The sequence below is a fragment of the Hippichthys cyanospilos genome, chromosome 5 (assembly GCF_059441005.1).
Source record: "Hippichthys cyanospilos isolate Australia breed blue-spotted pipefish chromosome 5, RoL_Hcya_1.0, whole genome shotgun sequence".
NCBI lineage: Eukaryota > Metazoa > Chordata > Actinopteri > Syngnathiformes > Syngnathidae > Hippichthys > Hippichthys cyanospilos.
Window position 1 is genome coordinate 7893154 of NC_142373.1, and position 14673 is coordinate 7907826.

Below are 14673 nucleotides of genomic sequence, written 5' to 3' on the forward strand. Positions count from 1 at the left end.
CTTCTTCTTCTTCTTCTTCTTCTTCTGACAAAACACAAGACAAAACAACTATTACTCTCGGCCCTACACGTTTTGCGCTTTTCTCTCTCTCGTTAGCTCCTGCAAAATATGTGAACGGGACGCGTTTGAGAGAGAGGCTTCCAAAACGCGGGCCCGCCGGACCGGACCTTGACACCCGTGCTCCCGTCTCAGCTAGCTGGTGGAAGCATCGCCGCCGGCTTTTAGCTTGCCCTCGCTATATCACGACCGCTATCCCGCTACCGGCGTTTGACCATGACTGCCGTTACGCCGTACTGGCGGACTTTGAGATGGCGCCTCCATTTATGCGGTTGTTTGCTTTCTTCATTTGCTTTCAAACACTTTCCCATGCTTCTGAAGTTTAGCAAAAGACGGTGACGGCATTTGCTGGCAGACGAGCCCGACAGCTGACACCCCCCCCGCCATATAAATAGCCGGGGGGGGGGGGGGGGGGGGGTGACAGCTGAGGGACGCGACCTGCCTGGGATGTCAAACAGAAATAGGCCCAGAGCGCAAAACACATCTAGCAGAAAACGCAAGCTCCAAAGACGTCGTTGGAAAAGTTCCAAAGGACGTGGCGACATCACTTCCTGTCGAGTGTCGCGGCACGAGATCGCAATCAGAAAAATCAATTCTTCTTTGATGACGATCATCGACGGGCGGTGTTTTCAAAGCGCCCCTTTGTTGACAGGCTCCGCCCCCGTCGCAATGACGAGCCGGCTTTCCGACGGCCTTACGTTGGGCGAGGCGGGCCAAGCCCGAGCGCGTCGGAGCGGAGCGGAAGCCGGCTCCGCGCGAAAGCCGCGAGTCGGCAAAATCCCAAGCGGGCCGGGCCCAGCGCCGTCACTAAAAATACATCGGCCGTTGACATGCGGGCGGCAGGTGGCGCGTATCTGCGGGGGAGGGGGGAGGCGTCTCTCCGGCGACCATTCCCTTAAAAAGTCATCGGCCCCCGTCCGGGACGCCCCCCCCCCCGCCCCCACCCCCACCCCGCCCGAGCTATTTTGGTGCTTCGGTCAAAGTCGCGGCATGCCGGCGTCAAACCAGTCAAAGTTGGAAATGTGCGCACGGGGGGCCGCCGGGGGGGCCGTGTTACTCACGCGAAAGGCCGCCCGCTTGGCGTTGGGACCGAGCCCCCCCCCGGTGAAGCCGAGCGGCTTCCCCCGCGCTCCGGGCTTGTCCTCAAAGACGGGCCGCTGGCGGGACGCCCCCGAAAAGTCAGAACTACACCCCCGTGTAGTCCTCCAGCCGAGGCGGGCCGGGAATGAGAAGTGCTCAGGGGGGGGCGCGCTCTCCGTCGCCTTCTTATAGAGGGAGGGAAGGGGGGGGCTGCCCCCGACGCTCGTCATTGGCCGAGCCGGCGCGCGAGAGGGCGCGCTGGGAAGTGCTTATTCAACCCCGAGCCCCCCCCCCAAAGCAAATCGATCGACGGCGGTTTTGGAGACGCGGGAAGCGCGGCCTCGCGACGAGAGGTCGCCGAGCGAGCGCGTTCCCGCCCCCTCTTATATGACACGCATCTTCATCCCGGCCCGGCCCGGCCCGGCACGGGGTTAGCCTCTTCTCGATCGGGCCCGGCCCGCCCCATGCCGAGAAACGCTTACGACGGGAGGCCCGCCGAAAGGACGCGGACTCAGAAGGACCGTCCGGACCCGTCCCGTAAACTCGGCCTTTTTGGGCCCGCCCATCCGGTCGAGACGTTCCGAGGAGGGCGTCTTCCGCCGATCCGCCTCCCCGTCCCCCCCGTGGGCGGTTTTGTTTCAACATCCGAGGCAGCGCTTAGCCCGGAGGCCACAAGTTCTCCAACGGGTTCCCGCCCGCCGTCCGAAAGAGGCCGTCCGCGCCGGCAAACGGGAAGAACGCGAAGGGCGGGCCCGCCGGCGGATGGCGCCCACGCGTCGGGCCCGCTTCTTCGCTCATTCTCAACACGCGGGCAGATATTTTCGCATACCGACGCATTTTGCGAGGGACTTTTCTGCTCGGCGCGAGAATTTTGCTGTTGTTGCTAACCGCCGTTCCAATTCCGCTTCAAGGGACAACAGCGTGTAAGATCCAGAGCGGACAGCAGGAGGTGCTGCAGGGGCCGCGTTTCCCATTGTCCGTAGCCATAACGAACGCGTCCCCCTCCGGAGAAGCGCCGCCCCCCCCACCTAATATCATATCATGAGAACTTGACCCGCCGTTATATTCCATTTGGTCATTAAGACATTCATTTGCAAGTTTTTGATAGCTACAGTCATTTTGTTTCTTCCTTTTTCATCCCTGTAAAGAGGCTTGAATGAGCTCCGTTTGCTTTCACCGGGTGCCGGGTGCCAATCACATCATCTTTGGGAAAGCGTTCGCGCGCTTTGATTTGGTGCACCGGCAGCAGAGAAAAGAAATGTAAGACGGCCTAGCGCCCGCTAGAGGGAGCCAAAGCCGGGCCTAAAACGTATTTGGGCACCGAGCGCGGAGCGTTTCGCAGACAGAGAAGCCGTTCGACCCGAAAGGCGTCTCTGACTTTGACCCTAATACGGCGATGTCCGGCGAGGGAACGGCGGGAGCGGTGCGCTTTTGGCCGCGTAGCAAGCTCTGCGAGACTTCCCGCCGAGAGGCCTAAAGCGGAACTCGGAGGGAGGCGGCTGGGCCCGTTGAACAGTTTGCCCACCCCCCGCGGCGACCCGCTCTCACTTGAACAGCTCGTCTGGATTAGGCGCCCGCCCCCGGGTCCGAGGCCCGGGACAGATGGCCGGAGGTTGGGGGGGGGGCAAACAAACCAGGGGTCCCCCACCCAACCCTAACCGCCCGCTGATGGCTCGTCTCGGGGCCTTGAAAAAAACGGGGACGGGGGGGGGGGGGGTCTGCTCGCTCTCGTCCGCGCGCTGACTCCTCAGGAACATGGAAAATCGGGCGAGCAAAATAGGCTGACAATGATCGCGCGGGGTGGGAAGGTGAAGCCAAAACGCAGGGGGAGCAAGGTGCGTCAATAAATGTGACGTGGAGCGGAAAAAAAAAAAAAAACAAGGGCTTGGAAAGTAAAAGACAAACGTGAAAGTATCCAAAAACCGCGACGTGGCACACGGAGAGCAAGACGATGAGGCCACGCGCAACACACCGGGCCTTCATCAGATACACTCGGGAAAAGTCCCGCGGCCGGACAGGAAGACGGCGTCCGATTGGTCGGGGCCGATTGGACGACGCGGGTGGAAAACGGAGCAGGTGCAAACGAATCTCGTTAACGATAGCAGACGCGACGGAAAGCGATCGGGAACAAGACGGCAGCAAAAAGCAAAAGTGAAAACGCACAAGAGAGGAGGGGGGGGGGGCGCGCTTGTGCTTTGACAGCGCCTTGACATGGTTATTTATTTGCTGTCGGCTTGCGGACGGAGGCGCGCTTCCTGGCCCGGCCGCTATCTGAGCCCGCGACGACCTTATCTGAGCCCATCACGCCTTTCCTCGCCTTGACGGCTACAGAACAAAAAAAAAAAAAAAAGGAAAATGCTTTTTGTGGCCTCCCCGTTCCAGTTCGCCTTCGGACCTAAACGGGAGGGGGCGTCTTTCATCGCAGCCCCTCTACCCCATTGCGCAAGGGCGGCCATCGGCGGCCCCGCGAAGGCCCAAAGAAAGACGCCGTGACGTCACTCGTCTCCTCCGGCGGGGGCGGGGGCGGGGCGAGAGGAGGACGGGGGACCGTCGGGTTCCGAGCGGCCCCATTGCGGACGCCGACGGGCGGCTGGGCGGACGCCGAGGGGGGCTGGGCTGTGCTGGGCGGGCGCCGCGCACCGGAGCGAGCCGACTGAGCGCGCTCGCCCCCGCGGAGCCATGGAGCCGGAGCCGGAGCCGGAGCCGGGGCGCGCGCGCTTCCAGAGGAGAAAACAAGCCAACCCGCGCAGGAAAAGCGGTAAGGCGCGCACGCGGAACTCGCGCGCCGCCGCCGAAAGTTGCCAAAAGTTGCCAAGGCGCCTCAACGAACGCCTGCCTGCCCGCCTGCCCGCCTGCCTGCCGGCCGGCCGGCCGGCCGGCCTGCCGGGGAGCCATCCGCCGTTTTGCTATCTCGGCCGGCTACGACGCCCTGATCTGGTTGCCGGCCGATGCTCACCCTGATTGGGCCGCCTGAATCGCACTTGCGCGTTGCGCGCGCCAGAGGGCAAGACGGAGGCCGAAACGCTCGCCTTTCGAGTTGCTTGCCGAGATGAGGCGCGATCGGGAGCGGCAAAGGCTTTTTGGCGCAGGGGCCACGGGGAGGGAGGACGATCCGCTCGGCCGTCGCGATCTTTCACTTCCGGACATGAAAATTTCCGTTTTTCCACAAATTGAATGCACCTTTGCTTTGCTGAATATTCCTTTCCCCGATCGGCCAGCAGGAGGGTCCGCATTTCCCGTTGCCCGTAGCTATAACAACCCCCCCCCCCCCCCCCCCCCCCCCCCCATTATTAACACTCGTGAAAAATCAACCCCGCCTCCAGCCGGCCGGTCCATGAGACCGGGCGCGCGTGTTGACCCGCACCCTCGCCCTCCTTTCTCTTTTGGTGAAATTTGGGCAAGCGGGCGCACGTAGCCGCATTAGCGCGCCAACGGTGCCACGGGCGGGCAGAAGCGGGTCGATCGATCGCGGCGACGGCAAGGTCTCCCGTCGGCCCGCGGGGCCCCTTCTTGTTGCTTCCTCGGCATTTCCGCGTCAGCTCCCGCCGCCGTCCGCAAATCCGGGCGGGGCGAGTGAGACTGCCGCGCCTCAACGACCTCTAGTTGAGCGTTCTTCATTTGTCCTGCGCGCGTCGGTCCGCGAACGCCGTCGGAAGGCTGGCGCTTTGGCTTGAGTTTGCCAGAACGAAGCGGAGAGCTACTGTAACCGAAACTGAAAATGCAAACCGAAGATGCCCCCCCCCCCCCCCCCATTGTGCACAAAAAGTCGTCGTCGCACTTGAGCTCTGGGTCGTCGACTTTAAAAGTATCGTACTTAGTAGTAGTCGTACTTGAACGTTCCCCGAAGGATTGGAAAAGCGGCCAATCCTTAGCAACGGCGAACGCGCCCTTCCGAGGGAGCCGCTCGGGGGCTCCGTGCCGCGGGCGGAGCCCGACGGGAAGTTGATGACTTGAACATGTTTCCCCTTCCTGCGTCGAGCGCTTTCGCTTCTGCAAACCTTCCCGGAACCTGTGCGCGCCTGCGTATCGCACGTGCGCGGGCGCCTGTGCGCGCGGGCACGTGCGCGTACGTGACGCCCAGCCGTCCTCATCAAAAAAAAAACACACAAAAAAAAAACACTACAGCAGCGCGGCCGCAGAGCCGCAGCGATGTGGTTTTTGATCGTAAAGGAGCCCCTCCCCCCACAGTGTCGGACGATGACCCCGCGACGTCGCAAGGGAGGCGAGAAGAAAGCGGGGGCGACGGCCGGCGGACGTTGGGTGAGTCCCCTTCGCGACGCCCCGGGCCGCCGCCGTTACACGTTTCGCAACACCCGCGCGGCAAAAATGCGCCCCGGGCACCGCTGCCGCCTCGGCGGAACGCCCCGCGCCCGCGAGCGGCCGTCCCGTCGGTACGATATGGCGAGCCGACAAAGGGACGGGGCCTCCTCGCGTCTATTTGGCCGAGCGGATCGGGCCCCGGTCCGGACGCTCCGGCTCGCCCGACTGCCGCGGCGCGGCGCGGCGCAGCGCCGGCGTGAAACCCGCTGGCTTTTGACCTTTCAGGCCCGTGGGTACGCCGGTACCTTTGGCGCGGCGGCGCGTCCCTCATCTGCCCGGGGGACTTCGACGAGGGGGCGGCGCCGGCGGACCCCGACGGCCCGGGCGCGGCCCCGGAAAGCGGCGGGACTGCGCGCAAGCCGATCGGAGTTCAGGTGCGCGCTCGCCCCTGCGCCGCCGCCCGCGCCGCGAGCGTCCGGGCTATCGTTCTGCCGCTCTCGCTAATGCCGCCGAAGCCACCCGCGCCGAAAGGCCTCGTTGCGCGTGCAAAATCGGCGGCGCAACTCCGACCGACGTGACTCTCGCTTGTAGCGCTAGGGCCTCTGACTTCAACGGCCCGAGAGCACCGCGTGGCGCTTTTGCCGCCGTCGCATTGTGGCAAACTCTTGAAATCACCCGAAACACACTCGCTCACTCACTCACACGCACTCACTCACACGCGTCGCTCGCGTCTGATCGGGCCGCTGAAGTTTTGCCGTGGTATCCTTCTTCTTCTTCCCGGCATGCGCCGCAGCCCAAGGACGGCGGCGCCTGCCGGAAGTTCAAGTGCGGCGAGTGCGGGAAAGCCTTCAAGTACAAACATCATCTGAAGGAGCATCTGCGCATCCACAGCGGTAGGCGGCGCCGGCGCGTCTGGGTCACAAAGGGGGGGGCGTGCGCGCGTCGAGAGCGGGAGACCTTTGCGGAGCTGCGGTAGAATGCGCACTCGCCACGAAAAGATGCGTGCGGGCGGGAAGGAGCGGAAGTGGAAGTTGTTGAAGGTGGAAGGGCAGGAAAGGGAGAGGAGGTCACAGGCGGGCCACCTCTAACGCGCGTTCTCTTTGCGCGGCCGGCTTTGCAGGTGAAAAACCCTACGAGTGCTCCAACTGCAACAAGCGCTTCTCCCACTCGGGCTCGTACAGTTCCCACATCAGCGGCGAGAAGTGCGCCGGGCCGGCGGGTCCCCGCGGACGTCCGGAAAGGACGGGGTCCGCCGTCCGCCGCTCCGCGTGGTCGCCCGGCGAGGCGGGCCCGGCCCGCCTCCGTCTCGAGCCGGAAAACGGCATCGGATACGAGGCCGCCGACCTCGGCCCGGGACACGGGCGGAGGACGGCCTCTTCGCATCGGGTCGGGAGCCCCGGGGGACCGAAGGGACCCGGGCTCTACGCCGACGGGTTCGTGGACTTCCTTCTGGCGGAGACCCCCGAGAGCCCCGGCGAGGGCCGCGGGATGCGCCGACCGAAGGCGGACGGGAGCCCGGAGGGGTTTTCCCGACCCGCGGCTCACGCGAACGAGCTCGGGGACCGGACGGAGCAGCGGAACCTCTGCGGCGGCCCCGTTCGGAGCCTCGCCGACGACGCCCCGGAACGGGTGGGCCGGGCAACATTCGAGGCGGACCGCAACAGAGAGCGCAAAACGAGACGGGCGAACCCGCCCGCGTTCGGTCCGGAGACCTCAGACCGGCTCCCGTCGGCCGAGGAGCTCCGCGCCGGCCCTTTCGCGGCTCGGGCGTCGGTCACGCGGAGTAACTGGGCCGTGACCGCGGAACCCGACCTCGGAGGAACTGGTCAAGATCTCGCTGGCCGTGGGCCTCCCGCGAGAGTTTGTTCGGGACTGGTTCGCTCGGCTAAATCCCGACGGCGGCGGATCGGAACCGCGCCCGGCCGTCGGACGCTCGCCGCCGCCGTCGAACCGCGACGCCCCCCCGGGTCGGTTGTCCACAAAAAGTCAAGGGGCCGGAACGCCCGTCTCTTTGGACCCCGATCGTCGGTCCCCGTTGAACTTGTCGTTCTCGAAACACTCGCAGAGTAGCTCCTTCGCGCCGGACGGCCTGGACATCTGCGCTGACGCGCCGCTGGATCTTTCTGTGCCCAAACACCCGGCGGGCGTATTTGCCGGGAAGAACAAGTTCGGCGCGACCGAACCGGAGCCCGGCGGCAATCCGGGCCGGGCCGCGGGAGCCCTACATCTGCTCGGCCTCAACAGAGAGCTCCTGGGCTCCGAGGGCGGCGGGAACTGCCACGGGGAGGAGCAAAGTCCCGTGTTGGGATCGACCCTTTAACTGCGAGTCCGCTCTACTTGTCCGCGCTTCCGGGCGGCAGTTTTCCCTCCGCCCGACTTGGCGTCTCCCGCCCACTGCTCGGCGCTGGACCCCATGAGCTTTGCGCCCCGATTGGCGTACGCCTACGCTGGCGGGGCGGCCGCCTCGGACGGCTTAGCGCACGCCGGAACAAAACTATGGAAAACAAGCTTCACGGTAACTTTGCCAGCTTGGTGTACGGTAGGAGAGCGTGAGCGTGTGGGTGTTTCTTCCGTCTTTGTATCTTGCCGTTTCGCACGAGATGATAGTCGGGATCTCTAAATGGGTTAGTTGCAGGGTGGGGAGGTGTGTGTGTGTGTGGGGGGGGGGGGGGGGGGGGGGGGGGGTTGTTTTTTTTATTTCTTTCTTTTACTTGGTCTGCAGACCTAAGCTCTGTCCAGACTCAGGATCATAGCGGGTGGCTGGGGGACATGGGGGCAGGGGGTTCCAGAAGGTGTCTCCTAATCAACAGGTGTGGGATTATCACCATGTGCGTGTGTGTGCGTGCGTGTGTGCGTGGGTGTGTGTGTTGTGCGCGCGCTCTAGAGGGGGCTGTTTGACGCGCCTTCCGACTACCTGTCGGGTGCGGGGCAGCTGACAGAAAGCGAGTCCAAGGGGACGACGGCGAGCGGCGCTGTCAATGGGACATACGCCTGCGACTTGTGCAAGAAAACATTCCAGAAGACCAGTTCCCTCCTCAGACACAAATATGAGCACACAGGTATATTTCACACTTTTCAAACAGCGGCGTTCACAAGCGCGATTACCGAGTGCGTGCGTGCGTGCGTGCGTACGTGTATGCCTAAGTACGTACATACGGACTTGGGCCACGGTCGGAGCCGGGACAAAAGTGAAGAAGACGACGGCGCCGGCGGTTCTCTAGCGCATGGCTTGCCCAAAGGCGCTTTTGCTTCTGCCGTGGCCTTACGGGTACCCGCGCGCGTCCCCACGCAGGCAAGCGTCCCCACCGGTGCCCGGTCTGCCAGAAGGCCTTCAAGCACAAGCACCACCTGATCGAGCACTCGCGCCTGCACTCGGGGGAGAAACCCTACCGCTGCGACAAGTGCGGCAAGCGCTTCTCGCACTCGGGCTCGTACTCGCAGCACATGAACCACCGCTACTCGTACTGCGGGAGGGAGGCCCGGGACCCGGGGACGCCGCCGGACCCGCGCCGCCCCGTCCCGCTCCCTCTCTCGGACCGCGCTCCTCCGCCCGCGTCCCGACCGGAGGAGGGGCTCGGGCCCCGGCGTCGGCTTCCGCGGGGGTTCGCCGAGTGCGCCGCCCGATTCGGACGCCCGATCGATTGGACGACGACGACGACGTAGATGGATGAATATTTCGCCAACGGGTCCAATTTTGGGCGCTGGAGCCCTCCCAAAGTAAAGTGAAGAAAAGTACAGCTCCCAAGACTTGATCGAATGTATGCGTTTTGAACAAACAGGTGTGGACTTGAGCGCGATACGGGAGCCCTCCCCCCTTGCCTCGTAGTTAGTACGTCCCTGTCACCTTTTTCTTTTTTAATCTTTTTTGAATAAAATGATGGACTTTCAAGCGTTGACAACGGCTTGTTAATCACGTGCAACAGACGATGTGTTTTTTGAAGCTGTCAACGATGAAATTAAACGCACCTCTGACTCGCAGTGTGTAGCTGTGGTTATTATGAGACGAGTTGGCTTGGATCGTGTATTGATACGGAGCAGTAAAAAACAAACAAAAAACAAAACAGACCCAAAAGATCAATGCGCCGCCCTCATCGGCGTCGCGATAGGAGACGGCGCCGTGACGTCATACGAGCCGCCGGACGCGACCGCGTCGAGTCAATGGAGTCCCAGGTGCTTGAGACCGCGCGCGCGGGCGGCGCTTTGCCTTTGTTCGGATCGCCGGGGATGGCTCGATGAACAAACGGGCTCCCGGTCGGCCCCGTCAGCTGTTCTCTCCTCGGCCGGCCGGCCCGCTCGCTAGCAGGCTAGCTAGCTACCCTACCTCGGCCGGCCGGCTAGCTAGCTACCCTACCTCGGCCGGCCGGCTAGCTAGCTACCCTACCTCGGCCGGCCGGCTAGCTAGCTACCCTACCTCGGCCGGCCGGCTAGCTAGCTACCCTACCTCGGCCGGCCGGCTAGCTAGCTACCCTACCTCGGCCGGCCGGCTAGCTAGCTACCCTACCTCGGCCGGCCGGCTAGCTAGCTACCCTACCTCGGCCGGCCGGCTAGCTAGCTACCCTACCTCGGCCGGCCGGCTAGCTAGCTACCCTACCTCGGCCGGCCGGCTAGCTAGCTACCCTACCTCGGCCGGCCGGCTAGCTAGCTACCCTACCTCGGCCGGCCGGCTAGCTAGCTACCCTACCTCGGCCGGCCGGCTAGCTAGCTACCCTACCTCCGCCGGCCGGCTAGCTAGCTACCCTACCTCCGCCGGCCGAGGAGAAAGGCGCTTTTGCTAGCTGGCTAGCGGTCTGCCACACAGCTAGCTAGCCGAGCTAAACGACGTCAAGGCGACCGACGCAAACCGCCTCGACGACCGCCCGGAGTCGCCAACGCGCTACCGCTTTCTCGCGGTCGCTAACTTGTTGGACGAACGTTTCCCATTGCGCGGTGGCGAAGTGCGAAATCGGTTTGATGGGGCTTTCCCGTGACAAACGGACAAGGCGGCCCTTTCCGGCGAGCTTCGCCGCGCTGACTTGACAAGCTCGGATGCGAGCCTTGTCGCCGTCGTTTTGCCTGGAGCCCGAGTGTCCGAGGCCCCTCGGGTGACCTCACGCGACCTTGGCTCGAGCGGCGCGCCCGTGACGTCGATGTTATCTCCGGGCCGGCGAAGGACGCGCGCGGACTCTCATCGGGCGGCACAATGGGAGCCGTAATGGCCCCCCGACGGTCCACAATGCCCTCACGGCGCCCTCGTAATGCCCCGCGAGGCCGATTCATTTGCGTCCGCAGATAGGGCCGCCGCCGCAAATGGCTCCGCATTGTGCGTCCCCCTAATGGAGCGCGCCTGTCACTCAGCCCGCCTGTCACTCACCGGCGGTCTGCCTCGCCAGACCGCCGCCCCTCCCGCCCGGGTTCTGCTCCTGGAGCCCTTTTACGGCGGCTCCCACAAGCAGCTGCTGGACCTGCTGAGCGCCGACCTGGACTCGTGCGCGGCCTTCACCGCGCCCGCCAAGAAGTGGCACTGGCGGGCGCGCACGGCGGCGCTCTACTTCAGCCAAGTGGTGGCGCCCGACCCGGCGTACAGGTGGGTGGCCCCGTCTCTCGGAGAACTCCTTGGCCCCGGCCTCGTCCCAACGCTTCCCGTTTCGCGCGCGTCCCTTCTTTGGAAATCGGGTTCAAATTGCTGGAAGCGGACACGTTTCAATCGACGCTTCGATCCAAAACATCCGGCGGAGAGCGGACGGTCAGTTTGTTTTCCAAAGTTTGTTTCGGCTCGAAAAACCTCCTCCGACTTTCGAGCTTGCGTTTGGACGAGTCGCGGTTAAGCGAGGTCAGCCCCGTCGCGTCGCGGACGGCGAGACGCCGAGCGACCCCCCGTCCCCCGCCGGCCTCGGCAGGGTTCTGTTCTGCAGTTCGGTCCTGAACCTGTGCGAGCTGGCGGCCCTTCGGCCGGACCTGGCCCGTCTGAAGAAGGTGCTGTACTTCCACGAGAACCAGCTGGTGTACCCCGTGCGCGAGGAGCGCGAGCGGGACTTCCAGTACGGCTACAACCAGATCCTGTCGTGGTGAGCGCCGGCCGCGCGGGTCTCCGCCGGGCGGGCGGGCGCTGACGCGGGCGCTTTTGCGGGCAGCCTGGTGGCCGACGAGGTGGTCTTCAACTCGGCCTTCAACATGGAGTCCTTCTTGTCGTCCGTGGCGCCCTTCCTGAACAAGATCCCGGACGCTCGCCCCCCCCGGGACCTGGCTCGCGCCATCCGGCCCAAGTGTCGCGTTCTTCATTTCCCGCTGGACTTGGCGGCGGCGCGCAGGTGGGCGCCGATGCCGGGACATGTGCCGCGAGGTCTTATCCAAAGCCGCGTCCGTCCTCTTTGCTCGTTTGCGCTTTAATCAAAGAAGATCAAGTTTAATCGCAAAAACATCTGCTGAGCACCTTCATCCTCCTTAATCCCGTACCTCATCATGCGCGCGTGCGCGGGCGTCATCCTCATCCGTGGCGCGCGCGGACCGCTCGGGACAAGGTGTTGCGCACGCGCGCCCGCGCGCGGAGGCCTCGTACCAAACCGGCGGCGAGCATCCTCATCCTCCATTTTGGCATCCGCGTGGGCGCGCTCCCCCGAATTCTCGGCATTGCGCGTGCGGGACAAGGGTTAACAACAAGGGTTCTACCCCTACCCTAACCCTAACCCTGCTTGCCTTTGCCAGCGCCCCGATCGGCAAGAAGGCCGCGTCCAACAAAAATCCATAGTCGCTTCTTTATTCTCGGTGTGATGAAACGACGAATCGTGTCCTGACTCGGTACACTTGCGCTTGTTGCTTTTAGGCGGCGTCCCCAAGGCGGAGCGGCGACGGACTCGGACGGCGGCGACGCGGGCGGCGCCGAGCTCCGTCCAGACCCTCCCGGGAAGCCGCTGCACATCGTTTGGCCGCACCGCTGGTGAGACCGCACGCCCGTCCGTCGGCGCGGGGGCCGGAGTCGCGTCGGGCTTGGTCGGCCGCGTCGTGGGATCCCCGTTCGATGGCGTCGTTCGGACCGGGCGGGTCCCCCGGATGTTTTTCGGTCTCCCGGCCGCGACGGTGGGTCGGACGATCCGCAGGGAAGCCGGATAACCGTCCGGGTCGGTCGTACGTTAAAAAGCGGACCTCCGGGACTCCCCCGGTTTGGTGGTTTAGCAGCAGCTAGGGCGGGCTCCGGCGAGCGGGCTTCCCCGAGAGGCTCGTCCCGCCTCTTCCCGACGTTTTGCGACACGGCGTCCGGCCTCTTCCGTCGACAGGCCGGAGAAACGGGCGCGAAAGGCCTCTGGGGAAAGCCGGGCGGGTGACGGGTCGCACGAAAGAACGTCGCGGGCGTGTCCTCGGTTGTGCCCGGCGCACAAACCGAGTCGCCGCGGTTCCAAACTGCGCTCGGCCGCCCCGCGTCTTTTGCACGTTGGTGACGGAAACCGCGGCGAGGATGCTCGGCGAGGCGATGAAAAAATACATAGGCGTCCTCTTCCACTTGTTTGACATCTTCAGTGGTCCCTATTCTTCCCCGAGAAGAAAGGGCCGGGCGCAAGCGCAGAAGAAAAGCGCTGCGTGCGGCGGGGCGGGGCGGGGCGGGGCGGGGGGGCTTCCAGCTTTTACGTGTTAATGCGCGGGGATTTTGAGGGCACGTATCGCGCTCCGTTCCATGTCGGGCCGGAGCGCAAAGGTGAGCGATGCATTTGCCTCAATGAGCTTAGGGCGCGTTTTGTCTGCTGCGTTTTTGCCACGCTCTCATGTCAGCGACGCAGGCGGGGGCGCCCTAATCGGCTCTCAACTGAGCAAAACACAGCTGGATTACAGCTGCGCCGCCGCCGCCGCCGCTTTTATTGCGCTCAAATTAGGATTAGCCGCCGCCAGACTTCATCTTCTTCTCATCTTTGCCGCTAATCCGCTTGTGGCCTGGATACCGCCGTCCTCGCATAAACGCCGCCATTTTGGCGCTTGTTCGGCCCCCCCCGTCTCATCCGGGTCTTGTACAAAACGCCGACGCGTGCGCAGGGAACACGACAAGGATCCCGAGTTGTTCTTCGGCACCGTGTTGAAGCTGAAGGAAGAAGGACTGGACTTCCGGCTGTCCGTCCTCGGAGAAACGTTCTCCGAGGCGCCAGGTACACCCTCGCGGACGACAAGCGAGGCGCCGACGTGGGCGCCGGCTGATGTTTGGCCTTTTGTTTTTGGCCCGCTTTCAGAGGTGTTTGCGCGCTCCCGGCCCCTGCTGGACCCGCACGTGCTCCACTGGGGCTTCGCCGAGTCCCGAGAGAGCTACCTGCGCATTCTGGGCCGGGCCGACGTGGTGGTGTCCACCGCGCGCCACGAGTTCTTCGGCGTCGCCGTGTGAGAAGCGCGTACGAAGCGCCACTGGCGAAAAGCGACAATTTGCCAAAATGACTGACGCTGACGCGTGCGCGCGCAGGCTGGAGGCGGTGCACTGCGGCTGTTACCCGCTGTGCCCCAAGGCTTTAGTCTACCCGGAAATCTTCCCAGGTGGGACGAGCGAACGCGCGCGTCCGCCCGCACGAAAGCCACCTTTTCCGTTTTGTTCTCCCCCTCAGCGGAGTACCTGTACGCCACGCCCCGGCAGCTCCTCAAGAGGCTGCGCCACTTCTGCGCCCGGCCGAGACGCGTACGCCAACACGCCCTCAAGGTACGGGCTCGCCTCGAGGCCCGAGGTCTGGGCGAGGTCGCGGCCCCGCTTTCTTCTGGGGCGGGGCGAAGGGCGTGGCCGGAACATTTCGGGAGACCCTCGCCGGATGGGGGGTTCGGTTCCGGAGCGACGGGGACCAGCGTTTGGGGCGGGGCCGGGGAACTCTTTCGGCGATCGGCTCGGGCGTACGTAGCGAGCGACGCTGCGCCTTGCGTCTTCCCAGGTGGACACGTCCCGTTTCTCGTGGGACGTCCTCAAGGGGGCGTATCGAAGTTTGCTGAGCCCGTGAGGGGCGTCCCGCAGCGAACGCCAAACCGACCCGGGGGATATCGGCTGGTTTTCTCCTCCTTCCAAGTGTTCCCGCCGTCGGCCATTCCGCGCGTTTTGGCAGCAAATACTGAAACGGAACACTTGAAACTCCAAAGTGCCAATTCGTTGTTTTGTCAGTCAAGTCAACTTGTCTGTATTGTATTCTTGTCAAATACATGTTTTTTATGATGGAAAAAGAAAGTCGTTTCCTTCAAGGCTCTTTCACCGCCCTAAAGCAAAGCGAGCCCAGAAACATCATGCAAATGGTCTTTTGGACCATTCGAATGAAATGGCAGCGTCGTCCGGCATTAAGGTGACGACGG

At 63.9% G+C, this 14673-nt stretch overlaps 1 protein-coding gene and 1 pseudogene across 5 annotated transcripts; both read left to right on the forward strand.

The window, feature by feature from the left end:
- The first annotated feature begins 3693 nt into the window (after positions 1-3693).
- Positions 3694-9375, forward strand: LOC148423280 (zinc finger E-box-binding homeobox 2-like; annotated as a pseudogene). The gene is made up of 7 exons (XR_015865591.1): positions 3694-3895; positions 5326-5397; positions 5683-5831; positions 6191-6290; positions 6518-7912; positions 8282-8456; positions 8690-9375. The product of XR_015865591.1 is annotated as a zinc finger E-box-binding homeobox 2-like (transcript).
- A 122-nt stretch (positions 9376-9497) lies between these two features.
- Positions 9498-14551, forward strand: qtman (queuosine-tRNA mannosyltransferase). 4 transcript variants are annotated; one of them, XM_088414706.1, is made up of 9 exons: positions 9498-9567; positions 10767-10960; positions 11274-11441; positions 11508-11684; positions 12197-12310; positions 13396-13505; positions 13587-13731; positions 13811-13881; positions 13950-14551. In XM_088414706.1, the coding sequence occupies exons 1-9, from the start codon at positions 9556-9558 to the stop codon at positions 14537-14539; spliced, it is 1581 nt and encodes a 526-aa protein (XP_088270832.1). In that variant the 5' UTR covers positions 9498-9555; the 3' UTR covers positions 14540-14551. The 4 variants fall into 4 exon arrangements, 3 of the variants coding, with proteins under 3 accessions (XP_088270832.1, XP_088270834.1, XP_088270831.1); XM_088414708.1 differs by lacking the exon at positions 9498-9567 and having other exon boundaries at positions 10049-10960; positions 13950-14041; positions 14265-14551; XR_015865593.1 differs by lacking the exon at positions 9498-9567 and having other exon boundaries at positions 10049-10960; positions 13587-13742; positions 13950-14028.
- The last annotated feature ends 122 nt before the right edge of the window (positions 14552-14673 follow it).